Below are 23,411 nucleotides of genomic sequence, written 5' to 3'. Positions count from 1 at the left end.
GCATGTGAGTTGAATGCACCCCAGCAAAAAATCTTCCTCCCGTAGCGTAGAGCAGCCCGTGCTGACGGGCGTTGCATGTTGGGTTGTGTAGTTTCCAAGCCATCTCTGTTACCCACCTCAGTGATACCAACTTGCACCAGTTTTACGTAGTAGGTATGGCATTCTGGATCTGGGTAAACTGCAGAGATGACCCTTAGATGAAGTTTGGGTGTCCCTGAGCTTGAAAAACAAAAGCATTAAAAGCCAATGTGAAAATGTGTACGAGAAGTGGTTATCTATGAATTACTTACAATAAACAGGTGTGAGACTTAATTGTATGTTGTCAATTACTGTAGTATTGACAGGGGATCCATCGTCCCGCCAGCGTGCCCTGCTGGTGTTATTTTTATCCCGGCAGAGTAGCAGTAGAATAAACACATTAAACACTGGCACGGAAATTTTTCAATGTACCAGAGACTTCCCTGACCACTCACCGTGGTGCTCTTAGCACTGGATAGGAAAAGGGCTGCTTCCTTTCTATTTTATGTTGGTTCTGCTCAAATGTACCTGGTTTGTGTCCACAAAGCTGCATTAGCTAATTGTCAACCTGTTTCATTTGTACTTGGGTAAACATTTGCTTTGTACTGTGCATAAATGGTTCCGAGGTGTGCTCCTCAGCTGTCTCAACGCAGACATTAATTTCACTTGTAATGCCATCATACGAAATACGTTAAGCTGTTTTCTGACAACCCGAGGCTGCCTGGTCGAGTAGTTTGTGCCCTGTGCACGCTGCCTTGTGGGAATGGTTCGTCCGCAGCGCCGACGGCAGCGAGGCCGGCTGCAGGTGGGAGGCACGCGTGGCCACAGCAGCGCCAGCGATTGGTGTGGCAACTCGTGTCCCCTCAGCCGTGGGAAATGGAGGCTCTCGGCAAACCGTAGATGTGAAGAACAGATGCTCCCGTTACACCGAGTGTTTCTGTGCAGCCGATGTGCTTAGCCTAGTTTATTTCACGGAAACTTTTAAGCTGGATCTTGTCCAGCGCCCAAGGAAGCAGATCGCTTCTGTAGGTTTGAGTTGGTTTTCACATCAAGTCCATTCGGGTCTCCAATTGCAAGTGGTTCAAAAAGGTTCTGATTTTTTTTTTTTCTCCTGACGTTTTTATAAGCGTTCGGCGTTAGGGGGACGGCTTAGCACTGACCGGTAGTTTTACAAAGCTGAATTTTGCTTTGGAAGGATTTGTGCTGCGAAGGGCAGAGCAGTCAGCTCAGTGACACGAAAACTCACCTCTGTGCACGGAGAGCTGCGGTGATGCTTTGGTGCTGGCTGGATGCTTCCGGGGAGGCGGGCCAGCAGGAAGTAAGTACTGCAGCACGGCTGCCAAAGCTGCCGTCAGGCCGTGCCAGTGGCCTTCCCGAGGCCATCCCTTCTTTGCTTGGAGTGCCCACAGCCGTCTGGGGATGTTTGGGCTGAGGAGAGATGAGGGGTGGGCCTTCTGCGTCCTGCCACTGGGGAGTTATACCTGAGTGATGTAAATTGGTGAGGTTTTTTCTTCAAAGGTAGATCACAGGCAAGAGAGAAAAATGCATGTGTTATTCTCTTAGCGCAATTAAATTGTGTTTCCCATTGCGTTTTTCCCCTCACAACAAGGGCCAGAAGAAGGGTCTCAGTCAGAAGGAGGTATCTAATGTCTGTGTTTAAAGAAAAATCACCAAAGAGCAATAAGCTGTTTTAGCTGAAACAATCCATGTTACATAAAGGGGCAGGGCCTCCTGGGGATCAGTGCGTGGCATTAACGGTGCCCATAAGCCTTTGTATTTCTGTTCGCTCTTGGCTGACTTTTATTTTAGAAATGGTCACCGAGACGTATTTTGAAAACTGCTGAAGACAGTCAGAGCTGTCAGATTCCCACCAAGAAGGAAAATTGGCATTTAAAGAACAGCCAGGTCTCTGAAAGCATCGCGTATTCTGTTTGTTTTTAACCCTGCTGCCCAGGATCCCCACATGGGAGCTGAGTGCTTGAGGGGCGGGCCACAGTTGTTCAGTGCAGAGTCCTCCTGCAAACTGCCTTGCTTCCTCGGTGCCTTAGACTGCCCATCTCACAGTCAGATTTAACAGTGTTTCAGAAGGCAGCTATTAAAAGCACTTCATGTTTGTGAACGTCTTTCAGACCTGTTTCTTTCCTCGTGCTTATGTGGACCTTCTAAGCAGTGCTGCTTAGGAGAAATAGTAAGTGTAAAAATGAATCATCTCCTCGCGTTATTGTCAGGCCGAGGAAAACTTAAACTAAGTCCCTTTCTACCCGTTATTTAATGCATCATGTTTATACTTGCTGCTTATCCTTGATCTCTCACTCACAGCTTCCAGAACAGCAACTGAAGGGTGACACAGGAACTACGTGCTAACTTTTATGTCAAAAATAGCTTTCACCTTTAAATGCGCGAGGCTCAGGGACTGTTTTCTAATTAGAAAAAGAATGCCTGAGCTTCTACTGTGAATCCATTTTACGGCTGTGTTAAAACTTGACTGTCAACTCCTGGTTAAAATTTAGTGCTGAGGTCTTGACCTAGAAACAAACCTTTTTTGGTATTGGTTTGGAAAAAGTATTTCAGTGCTAAGAAAAACTCAGCCGTGCTGTCCAGCCAGCTCTGCCATCACGGCTGGCTGCGTGCTCTTGGTGGATTGTTTCTGCTTGCTTCTCTTTTAAGCCCAAGTCAGGCTGCTGGGAAAGATGGGCTCATGTTCTTCAAAATAATAACAAGGTGGGTTTTTTTGGTTTTTTTTTTTTTGGTTCTTCAGGTTTATGGGCTAATTTGAATCATGCCAAGAAGCTCCGGGTTTTCCTTTACAGATGCTTCTTCATGTGTAAAACATTTCAGCGTGGGCATCTGATATTAGCTCACATCAGAGAGCACAGACCTCTGCTGTCCTGACCTCCAAAATTAATCCAAGCAGTAAAAATGACAAAGGGGACTTTCAGAACATATGGAACCTTTTGGTTTTCAGAAAAGGCAGAGATACTGCACTCATCTTTTCACAAAGTTGTTATTGCCAACTGTCAAAGAAAAACTTGTGTTCTGTGTTTTCCATGACAGTTTTGTTTTGTTTTGTTCCCCCCCCCCCCAGGGAATTACCAATTTAGTTGGAACTGGCTGAATTAAACTCTATTTTATTTCTTAATAGTTGTGCATATCTTTTCCCATTTCTTCTTCCTTGCTAGTGTCATTTGCAGCAAGGATCCGTATCAAAGGACAGCAAAGAAATTTGATCGCCTGTTTCCTCTGAAGCGAGGCTGGATTTGAAAAAGATATTTCAGTCACAAAGCTCGCTGCAAGGCACTGAGGATGCACCGATCTGTATTTAACTTTGGGGAGGCAAATGTTATGGCATATGTACTTGACTCACTGAAAGCCAAAGATTTGCCTCTAATGTTTTTGCTCTCACTGCTGTGTTCGCTGTCAAAGCCTTGCAGATTTTTACACAGGCAAAGGATTGCTGAGCTGCCAGACGCAGATAAAATGACTGAGTGGGAGAAAAACCTCTGCACAGAGGGCTGAGCTACAAGATCCTTGGACCATCCCAAACGCACGTTAGGGTCCAGCATCCCAGCCGTGCTCCCTGCTGCTCTGGCTGACCCCGACCCTGGCGGGTGCCCTGGGAGGCACAGCTTTCCTCCCTCTGGGAAACGCCAGCACGTCGGGAAGGGTTCGGAGAGCTGCGAGGTGCTCAGCCGCTGCCTTCGCGGTCTCACCCTGGTCTCTACAAAACGGAAAGCGTTTGCCCCATGTAAATTCACTCCTGTAATTTGTAAGAGGAGATCGCTTCCTGTCCTAAGCTGTTATGTGGTATGGCTGCAAGCTGTCAGATGCTGTAGCAATGGATCTCGGAGGCGGCTGCTTTCTGTTTGTGGTTGAAGTGATGCTTTGTTATAATCCGTATCTCATGTGCAGCCCTCGGGGCAGGAGCGCCGTCTCGTCTTCGTGGGGGCACTGCGGCCTGGAAGCCGGGATCCGTGCCGCCCTGCGGATGCAGAACGGCCCGAGAGCAGCGGCGGGGGCCGGCAGCCCGCACGCAGACGGTGCCGCTCCCGCAGCCGAACCGCCGGGCGCGGCGGGGCCCGCACCGAGGCCTGCGCGGATCGGGCGGCGCCGCGCCCTCGACGCCCCGGGCGGGCAGAAAGGGCCGCGGGGTTCTGCGCCGGGGGAGGCGGTGCCGCGCCCCGGAGTCGGAGGGGTCCCGGGAGCCACGGTTGCGTTTCGGCCGGGCCGCCGCTAGGCCCCGCGCCCCCCCCCCCCACGAGCCGCCCCGGCCCCGCCGCGCCGCCCCCAGCTGCCGGGCACGGCGAACGCCCCCGCCCCGCCCGCCCGCCAGCCACGTCCGTCTCCCGTCCCGGCTTCTTTCCATGGTTCCCGGCGTGGTCCGCGCCTGCCGCCGCCCCCGCAGCGCCGGTAAGGGGGGCGGGCCGGGCCGGGCAGGGCTCGGCTCTTTGTGCTCCGCGGTCGGGCCGAGTGGGGCGGGCGGTGCCTCCCGGCCTGTGCGGGCCGTGGCGCGGAGCCTCGGCGGGGCCGGGCGGGAGCGGGAAGGTCCGCGGCCCCGAGGAGGGCCAGCCCGCCCGCCGCCAGCTGCCCCCGGCTCCGCCGAGCCCGCGGGAGGCGAGGGACGGGGCCGCCGGTTCGGCGTCCGCGGGGCCCGGGCGCGGCTTCTCGGGGGCGGCCGGCCGGAGCCGGGCCGCGGGGAGCGGAGCGGCGGGAACGGCCCAGCGCGGGCTGAAGCCGCGGGGGGCTCCGGCGGCGGAGGCCCGGCCCCGGGGAGAGCCTCCTTCCGGCGGCCCGCACCGCGGCCGGGCCCCGACCGCTCGCTGCGCGGAGCGGCCGTCCCGTTGCCGGGCTGCGCCCCTCGGGCATCTCGGCCGTCCCGCATCGGGAGAGCCCTGCGAGGAGCGGCACGGCGGGCCCTGCCCGGAGCGGCCGGGCGGCCTGCGGTGCTGCCCCGGCGTGGGGTGCCTGCCCTGGGGCGATGCCGCGGTGCTTTCCCGCGGGCTCTGGCGGCCCCGTGCGCGGACGCCGTCCCGTGCCCCCGCTCCCCGTTAACAGAGCGATGCGCTTCAACCCCGGACGTCGCTGTTGGGGATGGATCGAAGAGCTTAACGCGGGAGGTGTGTCAGGCCCTGCGAGCACCGATGTGCCGGTGGTCTTGGAGCTGTTTGTGGCCCTCGGGCTGAGTCCTGAGCTGCCCCTCCGGGCGGGGATGGAGGTTTCTGGGGCTCCGTGTGCCCCCGGGGCTCCCCGTGAAGTGTGCGAACAGCAATAGAAAAGAGCCAGAGCTGCCTCGCCCCTGGAAATCACCACTTCAAAGCAGCACTGGAGAGTTGTCAGCCTCCTCAGGCAGTTTGGAAGATTCCTTTTTATTATTTTTAAAAAAGCAGCAGTCGCACCTCCTCCTCATACCTCCTCCCGCTGCTGCCACTGAAAATAAATGTGGGGGTGACAATGTCTGTGAGGAAACCCAGCTGTCCTGGACTGACCCCCAGTTTGGGGATGCCTGGTGGGGGTACCCAGGGGCACATGGCACCCAGAGAAGCCTTCTGCTCCTTGCCTCCTCCATCACACTCATCTTGAACAGCCCCTCACCCAGACACCAGCACCCAGCTGGATCTGTGGTGTCACGGTGTGGGGTTTTCCTTTGCAGGGCTCCAGGCCGTGTGCTTGGGCACCGTGGGGCTGGTGGGGGTGTGCAGTGATGTGTGGCGTCCCCCAATGATAGCGAGCTCTTATCAGCCTGCACCAAAGCATGTTGTGCAAGTAAAGATAACAGGGATGCTGTATGTGGCAGACAGCCCTGTTTGGACAGGAAAGGCTGGGAGGAGAGCTGGAAGGTGGCTTGTACTCAGTTTGTTGCCATGAGGACGAAGTCTCAGGGTAGGAGCTGTGTGCTGCTGTCTTCCGCTTTGGGTTGTGTGTGCTATTGATATCAATGGGTGCTTGTGGGCATGAGCGGCAATGCTGTGACTCAGGCTGCTTTTGGTGGCTGTTTGTCCTGGTTTGCCTGTTACTTGGAGCTCAGAGCCTTCCTATTCCATCATCTCAGGTATCTGCAAGTTAGGATTAAGTCAGATTTTGGTGCATGTGATCTGGCTGTGACAGGGATGTGGCAGCTTTTGTTGGTGCCCATGGCACGAGGGGTAAAAGCTTGTGAGAACAGAGTGATCAAATGGCAGTGGTCATGGGGAACTTAAAAAAGGCATTACCAAACTGCTCCAAACGGTTCCTTGCCCCTGGATTTCCTGCTGAAGGACTGTCAAGCACAGCATGCCGTGAGGCTGCTCCTGCCCTTTCCCTCTGGCTGCTCCTTGGGAGCAGGAGTGGGGCTGCTGTGCTGAGCTGTGCTGAGCTGTGCCTTGTTCAGCCCTGTGGATCTGCGACACTGCAACTCTCAAGTACTACAGAGCAAATCCCCCTTGCCACTCCCTCACCTGCTGTGGGTGCTTTGCTGGTATGGACCCTGAGTGGCTGCTGGTGTGAAGACGGCTGCTGCTGGGCTGAGTTCCACGTACAGTCAGGACAGAAGGTCAACCGACAATTTATTTATTCAGCCATTCATTTGGTGTGGTGTAACTTGAGAAACTTGGGATCTGGTCAGTTGAGACACTTTGTTTAAATTTCAAACTGCTTTTTTTTTTAAAGCTTCTTTTGAACATCCGTGCTGTTAGCTGTTCCTGACGCACGTATTAACCACCAAAATGCACTGACTTTTCAACTGGAAAATGTTAAAACAAGGCTTTTGATTAACTTCTCATTTTGGGAATGGACTAAGAGGTGCCAGGAGGCCCTGCAGAGCCTTTCCTTGAAACCATCAACCTTTAAAAAAGCCCAGAAACTAACGACCCAAGCAGCTGTGGTCGGTGCCAAAGCCATTGCTGTCCTCCAAGCACTGCCCACTCCAGGGCTCTGTGGTCTGGCTCTGGCAGTGCTGGGGAGACGTGGTGGTGCCCCCTCCCCGGTGCCTTTGATGCTGGTGAGTGGCAGGTCCATTGTGGCCCCTTTGTGCCCTCCTCAGTTCTCCTAGCCTGCACAAAACCTGCCATGGAAACCAAACCCGGCCGCTGTCCCAGGAAACCCGGAGGTGCAATTAGGAAATGCAAATATGAATGCAAATTCCTTCCCTGCCTTCACCCCGGGGCCACCAGCCAGTGTCCCTGCCTGTGGGCACCAGGAGGAGGATGGGGCTCAGGTCTGGGGGTAGTGCTGGTGGCCGTGGGGCACCTGGGGCTTTTCTCCCCTTTCCTCAAGGCTTCCCCAGCATCTTGGGGGAAGAATGGGGCATTTCAGCAGCTGGGAGCAGTGACTCATAGGTGACAATGTGATATTGATTTTTTTTTTCCATCCTCTCTTGGTTGCCCAGCGACAAACAAACAAACAAGTGTCTTAAAATCCAAGCCAGCAGGAAGGGTGAAGCCCTGGTGGCTTCCCAGTGCCATGCTGCCATGTCCGTGCTGCAGGCAGGATGCATGGGCAGGGTGCTGTGCGGAGCTGCTGCTCCCACCTAGGCTGCTCCATAGCCTGTCATGCTGCTGGGCTGGGAGCTGCTGGGGCACCGTGGAGGTTTTGGCATCTGTGGGACTGACCCTGGGAGCTGCCCTCGTTGGCATTGGTGACAGTCCCACAGTGTGTTCAGCTGTGAATGGCACTGCTCTCCTGTCTGGCTCCAGACAGGGTGGATTTTGTCGACATCTGGAGGTATTTTACACAAATGGAGCTGCTTCCTTTGCCCTGAAGGAGTTCACCCAGCACTTGGCCCCATGGGTGCCTGCCTGTACTCCCAAGTCTCTCTGACACCCTGTGCTTCCTCCCAGCCCTGTTCCATTGAATTGCTGGAAAATGAGCTCCAGATCCTGGAGGTGGCATTTCTTCCTTCTCCTGACATCTCGACCATCCCTCCCCTCACCTACATTCTTGGGGCAGTAGTAGGGTAGTGAGGGAAAAAGAGTGGATTGTCTACAGAAAATGGAGCAGGGCACACCTGAGGCTCACTTGCTGTGATGTTCCAACCCTGACCTGATCTTAGTGTTTGACTCAGCTACAGAGCCCATTCTAACAGTGTTTTTTCTCTCCCTCTCTGTTTCCAGGCGGCAGTGGAGCTCTGGCACGAGGACAGCGTGTGCAGGAGGTCCGGAGCTCAGCGGGAGTGCTGCAAGGTACCGGAGTGGGGTCTTGCTGGAGGGGCTGGGACATGGGGACAAGTCCAGGCTCCCTGTGCTTGGGAAGGAATGAGAATGGTGTTGGAGAGGGGATGTGGAGCTCTGGGGTGCTGTGAGGGCTTACAGCTCTGCTGGGGGCAGACAGACGGACGGCACAGCTGCAGCGCCACGCTAATCCTCTTGTGCTGATGGAGTGTTCTAGCTTGTCCTAAACCACTGCTTATAAAATCCTCGCTACTTTTAGCTTCGCTGGCTGATAACTGCAGCTGTCAGATGAGCCCAAAGCAACTGGGACAGCGCAGTGACGGAGCTATGCGTGAATTAATTATGCAAACTTAAAAATAACAAAGTAGAAGTGAGACTGGGCTTGGAAGAGGAGCGCGCCCTAGTTTGGTGGCTTGGCAGAGTGTGCTGCTGGAGCACATGGCCCGTGTGCCACTGGCAGCTGGATCTGAGCAACCCTCAGGGCGCTGTCCTGGCTTCTGGATCCGTATCATTCCTGTGTCAAATCCGATGTACTGCAGTGGGGCAGAAGTTGTGCAGCGAACATGATCTTGTGGCTTTCAAGGGCTTTTATCTCCCCCTGCTGCAGACACAGTGTGCTGGAGGGTCCTTGGGAAACCTTCCTGGTGTTCTTGCAGGGGAGGGCAGCCATGTCAGTAATTTGCCGTCGCTCCCAGGCGAGGTGTAGCATTCCAGGCAGGTTCTCCTCTGTTGAGCAGTGTCACCTGGCACAAGGGAAGACAGAACAGCACGGTTGTGCTGTGACGCCGTGTCCCAGCACAACAAGGGCACAGCAGTGCCCAGATTGTCAGCTTGGTGCTTTTGCAGGGCTTCCACTGGTCGTATGGCTTAGTGACTCATAAACCCAGGAGCTCCTGCTTGCTGCTTAATTAATCCTTTCTGCCTGCAGTGCTCTGCTCTGGGACAGGGCTCTGAGCTGCCCTCAAGCTGCAGCAGTGGGTTTCATCCACCCTGCGTCTGCCCTCTTCGGTGGCCGTGATCTCGGTGACCTGACCGAGGTGGCTGCGAGCAGCCTGCGTAATGACCGCTTCTAAATCTTTTTACCAGATCCTAATGGACAAGGGCCTGTCCTGGTAAATAATTTACCGTGCCCATGAGTGAGAGTTTCACTCCACTCATTTTGTTTCCATAGAAACTTCTGCGCTCCTTCTGCTCCACGCAGCCTTCGGCGAATCAATACCCATTTTTGTTCCTTTGTGCATTGAGTGATGGCCCTTAGATCTCGGGGACCGGAGGCCCTGCGGCACCACGGTGTCATGGAGCTGGCACCGGTCAGGCCCTGAGCGCCTGCCTGCCCCAAACCGTTGTTTTTCTTCCCGCTGAGCTCCTGTGCGAGCCTGGAAGCAGTGAGGTGCAGACTGACAAAACCTGCTCCCAAACTGCCACGGCTGAGCACCTTTGTCTCTGCAAGAATTTATCTTTCCTTTGCTCTCTGCAGTTGTCCCCACTGCTTTTGTGCAAGGGTTTGTGCTGAGCCAGGAGCACAAAGGGAGGGATAAGTGGCTGAGGACGGGGCTGTGCGCCATATGGCGTGAGGGCTCTGCAGGATGGGACTGCCTGCAGTGCAGTGTTGGCACCAGCAGTGTGTCCATGAGCAGCCCCAGAGCGCTGCAGGGCTGGCTGGCACCTTGTGCTGCTTGCAGATGGGTAAACTGAGGCAAGTGGAGGGCTGGAAAGGGGCTCTGAGCTTGAGCTTGGCTCTGGCACCTCTGCATGCGTGTGATCCAGGGGCACTGGTCACAGTGCTCGGACAGCACAGGAGCAGCTGAGGTCACCAATGCTTGTGCAGCAAAGCAAACTAGCAGTGCAGCTTAGAGCAGCGCTGACCTGGGGCATGTCCCTGCATGGCCTGCTGCCACCTTTAAGCCCGGCTCCAGCACACGCCGATCTCCCAGCTGGGACCAATGCATTTTGATGTCAGCAGTGAAAGCTGGAGGAGGAAAGGTCACAGCAGCTCAGCCAACCCCACAGGAAAACCTTCTATCTGCCCCTCTGCTTTCGGCAGCCTCTTGCTTCTAATTTATGACACGTTGACACCAGACAGATTTGAACAGAGATGTGTTTAACCCATACGGAGGGATACAGGGTTACTTTCATTGCTCACACTTGCTTGACCTATTTTTCTTTAATCCCTTCCTGGAAACCTGATTTCATGTTCGAATTCCCTCAACTATTTTAGGAATGTCGTCCTACCAAGATCAAATTACCTCCAATGAATCCGGTGCAAGGCAGCCTCACCAGGCAGGCAGGTTTTTGATTAAGATCTGGCACTAGCTCATTAATACAAGCCTCATTTGGAAGGGTGGGGGCTGTAATTGTAGCATGGCAAATGCACACAAAATCTGGGATTAGCCACAGGGAAACCCCGATCTGGGACTCTGGCATCTCAAGGAGGGCAGCAGAGCTGCTGGACGAGTGCCCATGTCCAAACCCACCTGTGTCCTCAGCAAGGTTGTCACAGTGTGTCTGTGCCACAGGCAGACCCTCAGATGCAGCTCGTATTCCTGCCTGTTTCTGTGTGAAAGGATCAGAGCGCAGGCACAGACCTGGAGGTGTGTGTGTGGCTGCTGGAGAGAACAGAAAGGTGACGGAGGAGATTTTGGAGACTTAAGGCAGACACATCCTGCACGTCCCCGGGGTGTGCTCTGAATTTCAATGTGCTGGTACACACTAATTTTTGTTCCTAATCATTTCCTTTTCATCCTGGTTTTAATCCTATTACAGTCAGTGCTGGGCAGACACCTCCACCACCAAGCAGTCCCTGAGCTCTGAGATCCGTTGCAGCATAGTCTCTTTGAGGGGCCTGGCTGAAGACAGAGCCCTGGGGCTGAAGCAGTGATTTTTGGCTTAATGCCTCCACTTTGAGTCTTACTCTGAGAGTTTTCCCTCCCAAGCTCTGAGTGGGGACAGCCTACGAACACAGCATGGCAATAGCAGGAGAAAAGGGGCTGTTCCTGTTCAGCTGCCTTTAAACAACCCCATCTGTTGTCTGAGCCACAGCAGACATTGGGAAAGAACATTCCTCTTCCATTGGTGCCAAGGCTTTTCCCTGAGCTGTGAGGGCTGGGAGCAGTCGGTCCCGCTGCTGTTACAGCTGTTGGCTCCTTGACCAGGACTGCTTTCAGCAGAGCTGAACAACTGCTGTTCCCAGCATGGAGCTGTGGAGTGCCCGGCCCCTGGGATCACCCGGCTGTGCCAGTCCTGTGCCTGGAGCAGCGTGGCTGTGGGTGCTGTGGGTGCTCTGTGGGCATGGCCGTCTGCGTGCTGCGCCTGCAGCCTACAGAGGTGAGCCTGCAGACAGCAGCCCACGCCACAGGTCGGTTCTGCAAGGTTTTGGGCTCTGCCCTCGCCTCAGGTCACGGTTGGCTGCCAGCTTTCTTCCTTCCTTTTTGGGCAATCCGAAGGATTTTGCTTTTCTTGGCACCCTCCCAGCCGTTCGCTGGCATCGAGGCAGCAACCAGCAGTGGGGATTCTGCTTCCCACTCAGAGCACAGGGACAGAGGAGGATCCTGGGCATGGAACTTCTTAGTTAAGTCGTGCCAATAGGTGACCAGCTTTTCTCCAGATTTTAACTCGTGATTATGTAGTGCTTTTCATTTCTCCACATCATCAACAGGATGTCTTCACGGTGCAGTCCCTCGGTGTTGCTCAGAGCCAGACGTGCAGCAGAGCCTTTTTGGTGTTCAAATGTCACCATCCCTCATTTTTTTTCATCTTAGGACCAGAAGCTTTCAATTATTCTGCAGGCAGCTGCTCCCAGTCACGCTATCTGGCATGGGTTCAGTGTAACTGAGTTGCCCAGAGCCTCATAACTGCTCCCAGCATGCCAGAGCAAAGCCTGACCGACAGGGCTGGGATGAGGTGCTTCCTGGTGATCCCCAGGGCTGGGCTCCCACGTGCAGCACGGCCCCTGCATAGGGTGTGGGGCACCGGGTGACCTTCAGAGGCGGCCGCTCTGCTTAATGGGTTTCAATCTGATTATGCAGTGTGTTACTACGAAATGTGCTTGGTTTGTTCTTCTCAATTAAGTACAAATGTAGGGACAGTTATCTTGAACTGTTCGCCTGCTACTTGGGAAAAAAGCCTTTGAAAATGATATTGCGGATCAAAAGTGTTCCTGGGGTAATTCTTTTTAAACGGCGGAGTTAATCCAGAACTGAATTTGTCCCTGCGTTTCCAAATGAGAGGCAGTAGCTGTATATAATCTGTTTATGGTTTTAAAGCGAATGTTAATCTTGGATTTGGTGGCTTTTCCCAAGGGTCGATTTGCTGTGCTGCAAAATGCTTTAGCCCCCTGCACTGAGATGACTCCACCTTTTATTTTAAAGAGGGATTTCACTGTGTTTATAAACAAACGTCAAACCTGGGAATGTTCAATCTGTGGGGCCCTCTGCAGTGCAAGTGGTGCTATTTTTCTCCCCTTGCAGTGTTTGGTTTGTGCGGCGCCTGGCACAGTGACCCGAGCTCCTGGATGCCCTCCTGGGGGACATGCCGTGCAAATGGGGGTGCAGTTGAATAGTTTCAGTTGAATTGAATTTCCCCCTCTGAGATCTTGCTGTGCCCTGGGTGCTTTCTCCACACCGACAGTGCCCTCGTGCAGCCCCTGCCTGCAGCTTCCTGGCCATGCGCTGGGGCTGAGCAAGTAGGGCAGGACCACAAAAGGACAAGATTGTAAATCCCACTCCTCACTCCAACAAAGCAAAAAATACCACAAGGAGGGTTTCTGAGGTGGGCTTTATACGAAGGTGGCTGCCAAAAATGTGCCTCGTGCTTCAGTCCAGCCGCTGGTCCTGGCTCTGGGGAGCTCGAAGCCGCCCCCACTCTTGGGGCCCCGCGTCTCACCAGAGGTAACTTTTGACATCTCTCTGTGCCCGCAGGTGCTGGGATGCTGCAGCGTGCCGGGGGCTGACGCGTGGAGCTCTGGCTGTGGGGAGCAGTGCCCCCGCCGCCCACCCATGCTCCCGGCCGGCAGCCGGGGCCTCGCCCCGTGACGAGGTGCCCCCCTCACCAGGACCGCCGCCATGACGAGCCTCTTTCGGCGCAGCAGCAGCAATGGCGGCTCGCGCGGCGGCTCCTCGGCGCAGGAGCTCAACAACAGCCGCCCTGCCAGGCAGGTGCGCCGGCTGGAGTTCAACCAGGCCATGGAGGACTTCAAGACCATGTTCCCCAATATGGACTACGACATCATCGAGTGCGTTTTGAGGGCCAACAACGGTGCCGTGGATGCCACCATCGACCAGCTCCTCCAGATGAACCTGGACGGCAGCGGCTGTGAGGACAGCTCGGACTCGGAGGACAGCATTCCCCCTGAGGTACTGCTGTGTCTGGCCTGGGCTCATTCTGTCTCATTTTTGCCCCCTGCATGACTGGGTGTAACGGAAGGACATTGGAGCTGGTGTCCTTGCAGGCCTGCAGCTGCACTTTGTGGCTGACGTGGGTGCCTCTTGACAACCATTTTAATGCTGACTTGGCCAGTTTGTAGCATGCAGCCTGGCAGTTGGCCTCTGTCAGAGCTTGAGGCTTGAGTCAAACCACTCTCCTCCCTCCTTTCTTCCCCAAAACCAATAGAAGGTCTTTAGCTCCTGCCTCACTATACCAAAATGCAGTGCCTCTTCCCTACAGAACAGTGCCCCAAATCTCCCCAGTGCATGTCGGCCCCATCCTGCCTGCAGCACTGCTCAGCTCACCCTCACCCTCTCCTCCTCTCTCCCCAGATCCTTGAGCGCACCCTGGAGCCAGACAGCTCGGATGAGGAGCCTCCCCCAGTATACTCCCCCCCAGCCTATGAGAGCCAGATGCTGAGCTGTCCACATGCACCTCCCACCCCCCCACCCAGGTGAGTCTGCTGCGTGTGCATTAGTGCGAAGTCAAGGGAGATGAAGGAAGCTCGCAGCTGGATAAAAAATGGCCCTAAAACATGAATAGCTGAGGGGGCAAGAGGGCTGCCCATGAAGCAAGTAGAATGGCAAAAATCAGCTTCTGGATGCAGGAGTGCTTGCTGCCTCTGGAGAACACCAGGTGCTGTGTGGCTGGGGCCTGACACCTCTTGTCTCTTGGCACCAGGAGCCCTCGTGCCTGTGGCAGGGAAGGGCTGTGGGTTTGGAAGATAGCTAGGCACAGTGAGATTTTCCAGCCTCTGGACAACACCTGGGGAGCTGGGCAGGTGGCTGCTGACACGGGTCCCTGTCAGCAGCGTTTGAGTTCCCTCTGGCTGAAGTCTCTGGCTGTGCTCACGGCAGGACGGATGTGCCGGGGCCTGGCCGCTACAGGAACTGGAACCCACCGCTGCTGGGCAACCTGCCTGAGGACTTCCTGCGCATCCTACCCCAGCAAGCTGCCTGCACACAGGTGAGCACCAACCCTGAGCCCCTGTGGCACGACCAAGAGTCGTGGGTTACTTCTGATCACTTTGAAAATCAGCTCTGTTGCTCTGCTGGGAAACACTAGGACCAGCCAGTGCTCTTGGGCAGAGCATTGAGGCCTTATGCTCATTGGATACTATGTATGTAAGGTACAAAATCCTCATGTACACATTGGAAATCGGGGTACTCGTACTCTCCTTGGCAGTTTTGGGGCTGGTACCACAACACCCTGTGGGGTCCAAGCACAGCCTCAGTGGGCTCAGCTCAGCTTTGGCTGCTCCGCATCCCCTGGGCGTCCCATGGCCATTTTGCACCCCTGCAATAGGGCTGGTGCCCTCCTAGTTTGTCAGTGGCCTGGGGAGGTCTGCAGATGCATCATCTTTTCCCAGCCCTTTTTGGTGCTGAAGGCAGTCTGCTATGTTGCCATATATACTTGCCTGAAAGTTGAGCTTCTCAGGCTATAATACCTTTCTGGGAATAGAAACATAGCATTTCACTGGGGCTCAGGGGAGAGAGAAGCAGCTGCCCTTCTCTTCTCTGGTAATTGTGTGCTTTTGCTTTTTATGGCACTTTGAGAGCAGCAGTAGATATTGTAGATAGATACTGTAGGCAAGGGAGAGATTGATCCTGTGCAGTGTGGCTCTGCTCTTCCACATGTATGGATGCAGTGGGAGCTGGGGAGGGTGAGAGAGAGCGTGAGCACCGGTGCACTGCTAGTAGGAAATCGCAGTCTTTTCCTTTTAGTTGGGCAAAATTAAAGCAGTGATGCTGGCTGCAGGACCTTTCTCCTTCACTTTCACGTCTTGCTTCAACTCTATGCTTATCTGAAAAAGAGCTGATTCCCACATCAGGGGCTGTGCTCCCATGCAGAGGTGTCCCCCTGGCTCTGCCTGGTGTTGGTGTCCAGCAGCTTTGTGCTGTGGCCATGGACCAACCTTTCTGCTCGTGTTTCCTCTTGCACAGGGCTCCTCTGGATGCCGGCAGCCTGTGCCACGGGGCCAGGGCTCCCTGGAGCAGGAGAGGAGGTGGAAGCAGTACCTGGAGGACGAGCGGATTGCGCTCTTCCTGCAGAACGAGGAGTTCATGAAGGAGCTGCAAAGGAACCGGGACTTCCTCCTTGCCCTGGAGAGAGGTGAGAAGCACCTTTAGGAACCTCTGTCTGCTTTTCAGGCGTGTGCCCCACTCTGGGACGCTGCTCCTGCTGCGGTGTGTCAACCTCATCCCCATCCGCTGCAGCTGGAAAACCACCACGTTTTGGCGGGCGCTCACTTCCTCCGTTGTGGGCTCCCACAGAGTGCCTGCGGTCGCTGTGTTGCAGCAGTGGTGGTGCTTGGGGGAGGCTGCCTGCTTGCTCCCACCGCTCCCAGCCGTGGTGTGGAGATGTTTGACATCCTTGGGGTGTGGCAGATCTTGTCCGTTTGCTGCTGCAGGGACTGAGTGCAGTGGGCATGTACAGACAAGGAGCATGAAGCTGTGTGTGCTGCCTCGAGAGTCTTACAGGGCTTTTTGTTTTTACAGATCGACTAAAATACGAGTCAAAAAAATCCAAGTCGACCAGTGCTGCTGTCAGCAATGATTTCTGTTTCTCCTCCATAATACCAGGTAATTTCAAGGTGCACAAGAGTATCTCCTGTCATCAGGGGAATGCTCCAAAGCTCCACCCAATGTGCCATGCCCTGTGATGTATCTGCCTGGGGAGGAACCCAGCTGTTCCCTCCCTACTGCACAGAGCTCCTAAAAGCACATGGCAGTGGGGCAGACAGGTGACGGAGCTGGGTGCCCGTGCCCTCCCCACCCAGCCATGTCCTGGCTCTGTTCTTCCCCTGGGCCCAGTTCCCAGGGGTGACAAAGCCCTCTGTCTTGATGGGAACAGAGGATTGTGTCTGGGAGACGTAATGACTGTTCCAAGTAATCCTGATTAACCTCAGCAGTGAGGCAGCTGCCTGGGGACAGAATTAGCACTGGTAGCTGTCCATGTCCCTGAGTGGGGCTGGGATGGGCAAGATGCAGCCACTCAGCTGCAAGTTGGGGTCACTGCCCCCAGGGTTTCTGCACCCCAGATCTCAGAGGGGTTTTGTCACCCAGAATCGGGTGCGGAGTGCTGTGCCCTTTTCCTGCTCACTGTTACTTAGCTCTGCCAGTGACCAGATGTGCTGATGGTGCCCAAATGTTTGCCTTCCAGGTGATGTAGCCACTCCTGGAACCAGCGAGGCTGGCAGTGCTGTGTCTGACGATGCCTTATTCAGAGACAAACTGAAACACATGGGAAAATGTGAGTTGGTTTCCAGGCTCCAGTCTGGCAGCAGGAAGCCCATGGTGGACTAGAGGAGCGCGTAGATATTTTGTGGTGTGTGTTGATGATACAGATGGCGTTGGGAATCCCAGAAGAGGAAGCAGAGGAGTTTGCTATAGCTCTCCCTTTCCTCTTAAGCCTGCCACAGTTGCTTCTCCCATTGCAAAACAAACCCAAGTTCTTTGGGTGGCCTGACTCAGACTGCAGCTGGCCAAGACCCACCGGGGTGGCCTGGGGTAGACATGAGGAGGGAATACCACAGAAGTCCCAATGAAAGGATAGAAACACCAGCACCTCTGGCCTGGGGCCTCTTGTATCTCTGCTAGTGGCAGGACCTGGTTCTTGGTGCCCAGCACCACAGTGGCTGCTTCTGGCACCAGTGGCTCTTGCCCATAGCTGTCTCCTCCCCAGCACCCCTGGCAGCTCTTTGGAGAGTTTGTGGTGAGACCCTCACTGGCCTGTTTCCTTCCAGCAACGCGCAAGAAGCTGTTTGAACTCGCCAGAGCCTTCTCTGAGAAGACAAAGATGAGGAAGTCAAAAAGAAAACACTTGTTGAAGCACCAGGTGTATCCTAAAAGGGCCTTGTTGTCATTTGCCCCTGGTAGCTGGGACTGCTGGGGGAATGTGGGTGGTCCTGGGGACTCTGTGAGGCTGCAGTTTGGAGAGGAGCATCCCCAGGTGCCCCCACATCTGTGGGCTGTGAGGAGCGGTTTTGGTGCTGTGACCATGCCCTGGTTTTCCTTAGCAGAGCATGCAGGCTGGGGACAGCTGCATCCACAGCAAATCTTCTTGATGACGTCGAAGGACACTCGTGCGGTAAGAAAGGCTGTGCCACTCTGTGCTGTGCCATCCTGAGTTGTGCCATGTTGTGCCGTGCCATGCCAGACTGTGCCACCTTGCTGGTATGGGCCTGGCATCACATGTGGGGTAATTGTAGACCCTGACTCGTCTGCCTCTTCCTTTCAGATGAAGATTTTCAAGCACGGCGGCAGCAGCTCCGGGAAGAGGAGGAGACGCTGAAGGAAGGGCAGTAAATGGTGAGGGCTGTGGTGCTGTGGCTGGTGACAGCTCCAGCGCCGTGATGGGACAGTGCTGGCCGTGGTGCAGCTGAGGCTGAGCACACACTGTTCTTCCTCCTCCTGGTCTCCTCCCCTCCAGGTCCCAGCGCTGGGGTTTATTGCTGGCACAGAATGTGCAAAGGGCTTAATAAGAAGATGGCTGAAAAAAGGAAAACAAACACCCAACGACAAATAACCCAATTTTTTGGCTGTTCCCCCTCTGCTCTTGTACTCCTCTGAAGTACAAACGTTGAAGTGAGGCAGTTTTCTTTTCAGAGGTTTGAAAACAACTTCTCCTATCTAGCAAATCAGCCAAAAAAAAAAGGAAAGGAAACAGCTGGCAGCTGGTGTGAGCTGTGGCATTGGAGCTGGTGGGTCTGGGACTCAGGGAGGAGCCGTCCCTCCTGCGCGTGGGATCCACAGAGTTCTGCCAGAAGAGTGCACATGGGCTGTGCTGAGGGGATGCCCCGGCTGCGGGAGCTGCCTAGCAGAGCAACCCTGTGCATATCTGTGGTGATCTGATGTAATTTTCCTCTGCGCACGCAGGAAAAGAAAACACAAGAAAGAAACTAAAAACTGTCGTCTACTATTGCTAGGAGTAATAAGCAGAGATTCAGATCAGGTAATAGTGAAATAATATAAGTTGTTTATAAAAGGAAAGGCCTTCTTTTCCAAGGCATTTCCCTTTGCATTAAACCTTTGCCTTTGGCATCGCTCAAACTGCCTTGAAGTCGGACCCTCACTGCCTTGCTCCCTGTGGGGCAGCACCAAGGGCTGGATCTGCACTGGTGCAGCGGCCGGGCCAGGACATGTCCTGTTGGGTGCAGTGCTCCAGTAGTGTTTCTGGGGCCGGGCAGGGACATCCCTTGCCATTGATGAGGTGGAGATTTGGGGTTTGCAGCTGGGGCTGGCGAAGATGTTTTTGATACAATGAGCCGGTGTGGGGCAGGAGAAGCTCTCCAAGCCTTGGGGATCGTTTTTCCAGGAGAGCGCAGGGGGAGCTGGGAAGCAGCGCTTGGATCTCTGCAGCATCCTGAGATGCTGTCAGGCTAAAAATAATTATGTAAACAAATTCCTTCCTTGTGTAAGTAACGAGTGACGAGCACTAAGTCAGAATTCGCTCCCGCCAGCACATTTTCTTCTTCTTGATCAGCATAATCTGTTTACTGCTCAGTCAGGAGGTGGCTGCAGACATGCCTGTTCTGCTTTCTGGCTCCTGTGAACCAGCACAAATGTTTTAAGATTTGTGCTGCGAAGGTGGCAGATGCAGAATCTCATCCACCAGACACGCACGCAACTGCTGTCCCTGCCTCTCTGTGGGATTGCTAACAAAGCCCACATTGCTCTGGCTCCTGGCGGGCTCCTCCCAAATCCTCCCTGCATCCCCTTTGAAGTGGATGCCAACGTTTTTCCCCACAGCCACAGTGCACCTGTTGAGTGCTGCTGCAGGGCTGAGTGAGGCAGGGACACCACCTGCCATCAGTGCTGCCGTGGGCTGCTTGCGCCACGGTTGGAGCTCCTTCAAGAAGCTGCCCTCAAGTCTGAGCCCAACTTTGATTCTGCTCCTTTTTAAGGAAGGGGCAATGGTGTCCCCTTTGAAGTGGGGGCTGCAGCAGTGCCATGCTGCACTGGCCTAATCCCCAAGGTGACTTTAGGTGGTGGGAACGGGGTGCAGGGAGGTACTGGGGAGGCACTGCTACTCTGTGTATGGTCAGGATCTGGAGAGGTGCGTGTCCCATGTGGCACGGGGCAAGCATGAAGCTGTGGCTTTGCTGCTGGAGCAGGAGCTGGGGGCTGCTATCCCCAGCCTGAGGCTGGCTCTCAGATAGCGGGAGGACACCGCTGCTCCCTCCCAGCCCAAAGCAGTGCTGTGTAGTTGGAAAAAAAAACAAGCTTGGAATTGGATCAGCTTGTAAACGTTCCAGTGCTTCTGAGCTACAAGGGCTTAACTTGCAGCAAAGTTTTCATGCATGCATGAGGCACAGACAGGCGATGCAGTAGCGCTCTTGTGGGCTGTGAGCTGCTGTCCCAGTGGCTGTGGCTGCTTTGGGGTCGGGGAATGTGCTCCAAACAACGTGCCCTGTGCTGCGCAGCTCTGAGTGATGTCACTCTGCGGCCATTTTAAAATACCTTGGAGGCACAAAACATCGTTTCAATGGACGATGAAGAGTCGCTATTTTAATCTCCTTTAAAAAGACAGTGAATCAGGTCTAATGAGCAGAAAGGCCCCTACAACCAGCTCGGGAGCCAAAATGCATTTCTTGCATAAAGCTGTACGATTCTCAGTGACGTTTCTATCACTTCTATATGAAATGTTTTAAAAAGAACAACAAAAAAGAAGTCTGTGGCGTGTGTGAGTGTTGCTCTTTTAGAATTTCCATAAGTGATTTTTTTTTCTTAAAAATGTTTAATAGTAATTCACATAATAAAGTCCTGTTGTACTCTTAACACTGCAGCATTTTGCTTTTAGCTGCTGTTATTTTACATGGGGAGAAAAGAAGACATCAGGGTGGAGAGGGGCCTGCCCTGTCCTGGAACAGCTGCAGCACTTCTTGAATTCTGCTCTCTGTGAGCAGGAGTTTTTTTTCAGAACTGTGTTTTTAAAAAAACTGTGCCTGGGAGAAGCCTAGAACTAAAAACTGTGGTAGAATCACGGTGATACTGGAGGTGCTTCAGGGCAGCGCCTCCGTGCACGCTTTCTAGGAGCGCAGCGGGGTAACAGCTGCTCCTAGGACCCATTTCAGGACTTTCAGTCCCGGCTCTGGGTCAGCAGCGCTGGCCCTTTAAATGGCGGAGGGGCCGATCCGCAGCTCGGCTATCGTCTGCCTCTGTCTGCGCGCCGCCTCCCGTCCACAGTACGCCCTGGCAGCGGATTGGTCGGCGGCCCAACGGGACAGCGCTTCCGCTTCCGGGTAGTGGGGCAGCTCGTTGCTAGGGTGGCACTGTTGCTAGGGGAGGCCTAGGCCGCCGCCATGGCGGGGAATCGCATGCAGAAGACCGGGAGCGTGTTCAGCCGGTAATGGGGGGCGTCGGGAGGGCGAGCGTAGTGGACGTGGGCTGCGAGGGTGGGCGCTGAGCCGTGGCTGCCGCCCGCAGGACCCGCAATTTGCTGCGCATCGGCGTCATCGAGAAGCCGCTGTGGTTCGACGTGTACGCCGCCTTCCCTCCGCTCCGCGAGCCGCTGTACCGCGTGCCCCGGCCGCGCTACGGCAAGGTCACGGACGTCGTGCCGCCCATCCTCTACCGGGAGGACGAAGTGCGAGCGTGAGTCCCCGCCCGGGGCCGGAACCGCCTGCGTTGGGGCCGCGCGGCCCTTCGGTGTGCGTGTGGCTGTGCCGCTGCGGGGCGCTGCGGGAGCGTCGCTTCCCTGCCGTCTCCTGGCCGCTGCGGGGCCGCTACTGCGTGGCCGTGCCGTGGAGGAGCCGCACGGCCTTGTGCGTTCGCAGGAGCGGCCGGGCACCGGGCCGGGTGAAAGCTCGGCTGCCACGGAAGGCGGAACGGCCTTAAGGCGCCGCGCGTGGCCTGAGCGAAGCCCCTGGGGGGGATAAGCTAGCAGGAGCTTGGCGCTGCGGCTGAATGCTGAGTGTGCTGGGTAATGCCCAATGGTAAAAGGAGTGACGGTCTTGTGAAGGCCTCTTGTAGCCTGGCTCTGATCGTGTTCATTTCCTTCTAAACGTGTCTCTTTTTAATTGCTTTAAACACTGGTTTTTGGTTTTTAAATAGGAAATTTTATAAAATATATGGCAGCGGTCCCAAACCCTTTGATTTATCACAACCGAGGTACAAATCTACTTGCCAAAGGTAAGAGTTTTAGTTTTTTAAATTAAACTACAAATATTTCTGGAAGTCGTCCCTGTCTCCCCTTGGGTCAGCAAACCAAAATGGTTTCAGTGAGAGTGAAAGTACAATCTTGAAATCTAGGTTTGTTGAGAAATATAATGAATTGAAAGAAGAAGGAAAAATCGAAGAGGAAAACCTGTTTGAAGAAACAGGAAAAGCCCTTTTAGCCAGTGGGATAATTCTGCAGAGACGAGGAACAGATAAAGTAAGCCAAACTCAGTTGTTATTTTCTGTTGTCATATGCCCTTCGTTTTCCTCATTATCCAGTCATCCTCGGTCTAAGCATCCACAGTGCTTTTTCTGTAAGAGAGGCTGAAAAGGAGCAGAAATTGGTTCTAGTTAAAGTGTGATGTCCTATGAGCATGTAGGAAGATGAGATCAGTACCTGTCTTTTATCTTTTTTCTCGAGGTCAGCAATCTCATTTTGAGTTTCTTGCTTCTTGGTGGTGCTTTGAGACTGTGTTGTACCTTTATAATAATCTAAGCATGAGTCACAACTTGTCTCTCAGCTTTTCTGGGCAAGCAACTGCCAGGTTTTTCTTTTTTTTTTTTTCTTCTTTTCCTGTTGCTCTCTTCAGTCATGCTTTGACAAACTTTTTCAGCCCTGTTTTTTTATTGTGATCATCTGTCATTAACTGTAGGTAGCACAACAGGATCATCAGGATGCGGAAGCCAGGGATTCGGCGCTGCGTCTGCAACTTCAAACCGTGTTGGAAGAGTTGCAGGAGAAGAGGGGAAGTCAGGAGGAGCAGACAGCAGAACTGAGAGAAACGCAGAAGGAAAATCCTTCATCCTAACAGCTGTGCTCTTGGCACATCCTGCAGCTTGGCGTTGTGTGCCCATGCTGCTCGCCTGCTCAGGAGCCAGTGTTTCCATCTGCACAGCTTTAAGAAATATTCTGAAGGAGGCTATGGCTCAGTCTTCTGGCTGTGGTGCCTCCCTGCCATGGTGTGTGTGACACACGTTCTTGTCTTTCAGTCTCCCCACTTAGGAAGCAGGAGATGATCCTCTTTTAAGGAACGTTGCCTTGACATTTTCAATTGTGTTGTCTCAGCTTTTGAGATGGAAAATAGAATGGAAAATTAAACACTTCCTGCAAAATGGGAACCTGTGTCTTATTTGCAGTAGCACTGTCTGGCACTGATGGTACAGGCGTTGTGACAGTCCTGCTGTTGAAATGGCAGATGCTGTTTACTTGATGCATTGTAACAGCTGTCAGAAGTGTCATCTTTTTATAGCTGATTCTGAAGAGCTGCTATTTATATGAATGTTCTAATATGTTCTTTCTGCTTCGTCACTTGCTTGCATTCCTGTTAGGATGAAACACCACAGATAATTTAGATCTTTGAAGTTTTTTAGCAAGTCTTTAAGAAACTGGTCACCTTGGAAATGTGGAACATGCACCACTGCAACTCTTTGCTGAAGTGGAAGTTGAATTCTTTTACAGAAAGTCACTGAAACTTTGGCACAGAAAATGAAGTAGTAATCTCACCCAGTTTAGAGCTGACTATAATTCCATTCTTCTCACGTCTGTAAATTGCCCACCTTGTTTTTATTAAGAATTTTGGTTTTAGGCCAAAGGAAAAGGAACAACAACAAGAAAACCACTGTGTTTTAAGTCATGTCAGGAAAATCTCTCTTCCCACTTCTGACTCCTCCC

At 53.9% G+C, this 23,411-nt stretch overlaps 2 protein-coding genes across 6 annotated transcripts; both read left to right on the top strand.

Annotated features, from left to right (window-relative positions):
- The first annotated feature begins 4,328 nt into the window (after positions 1–4,328).
- CUEDC1 (CUE domain containing 1) lies at positions 4,329–20,359 on the top strand. Of its 5 annotated transcripts, XM_052689138.1 has the most exons (12): positions 4,329–4,425; positions 8,103–8,171; positions 13,076–13,510; positions 13,913–14,034; positions 14,438–14,546; positions 15,524–15,692; positions 16,079–16,162; positions 16,743–16,832; positions 17,326–17,419; positions 17,611–17,669; positions 17,820–17,890; positions 18,012–20,359. In XM_052689138.1, the coding sequence occupies exons 3-11, from the start codon at positions 13,220–13,222 to the stop codon at positions 17,885–17,887; spliced, it is 1,086 nt and encodes a 361-aa protein (XP_052545098.1). In that variant the 5' UTR covers positions 4,329–4,425; positions 8,103–8,171; positions 13,076–13,219; the 3' UTR covers positions 17,888–17,890; positions 18,012–20,359. The 5 variants fall into 5 exon arrangements, with proteins under 5 accessions (XP_052545098.1, XP_052545093.1, XP_052545095.1 ...); XM_052689133.1 differs by having other exon boundaries at positions 17,820–20,359; XM_052689135.1 differs by lacking the exon at positions 4,329–4,425 and adding an exon at positions 5,152–5,895 and having other exon boundaries at positions 17,820–20,359.
- A 427-nt stretch (positions 20,360–20,786) lies between these two features.
- Positions 20,787–22,858, top strand: MRPS23 (mitochondrial ribosomal protein S23). The gene is made up of 5 exons (XM_052689158.1): positions 20,787–20,927; positions 21,008–21,175; positions 21,635–21,712; positions 21,833–21,956; positions 22,393–22,858. The coding sequence occupies exons 1-5, from the start codon at positions 20,884–20,886 to the stop codon at positions 22,546–22,548; spliced, it is 570 nt and encodes a 189-aa protein (XP_052545118.1). The 5' UTR covers positions 20,787–20,883; the 3' UTR covers positions 22,549–22,858.
- The last annotated feature ends 553 nt before the right edge of the window (positions 22,859–23,411 follow it).

This window comes from Tympanuchus pallidicinctus, unplaced genomic scaffold (genome assembly GCF_026119805.1).
Source record: "Tympanuchus pallidicinctus isolate F22 unplaced genomic scaffold, pur_lepc_1.0 scaffold24, whole genome shotgun sequence".
Lineage (NCBI taxonomy): Eukaryota > Metazoa > Chordata > Aves > Galliformes > Phasianidae > Tympanuchus > Tympanuchus pallidicinctus.
The sequence above is the reverse complement of the archived record's forward strand: the minus strand, read 5'-3'. Positions and strand labels throughout refer to the sequence as shown.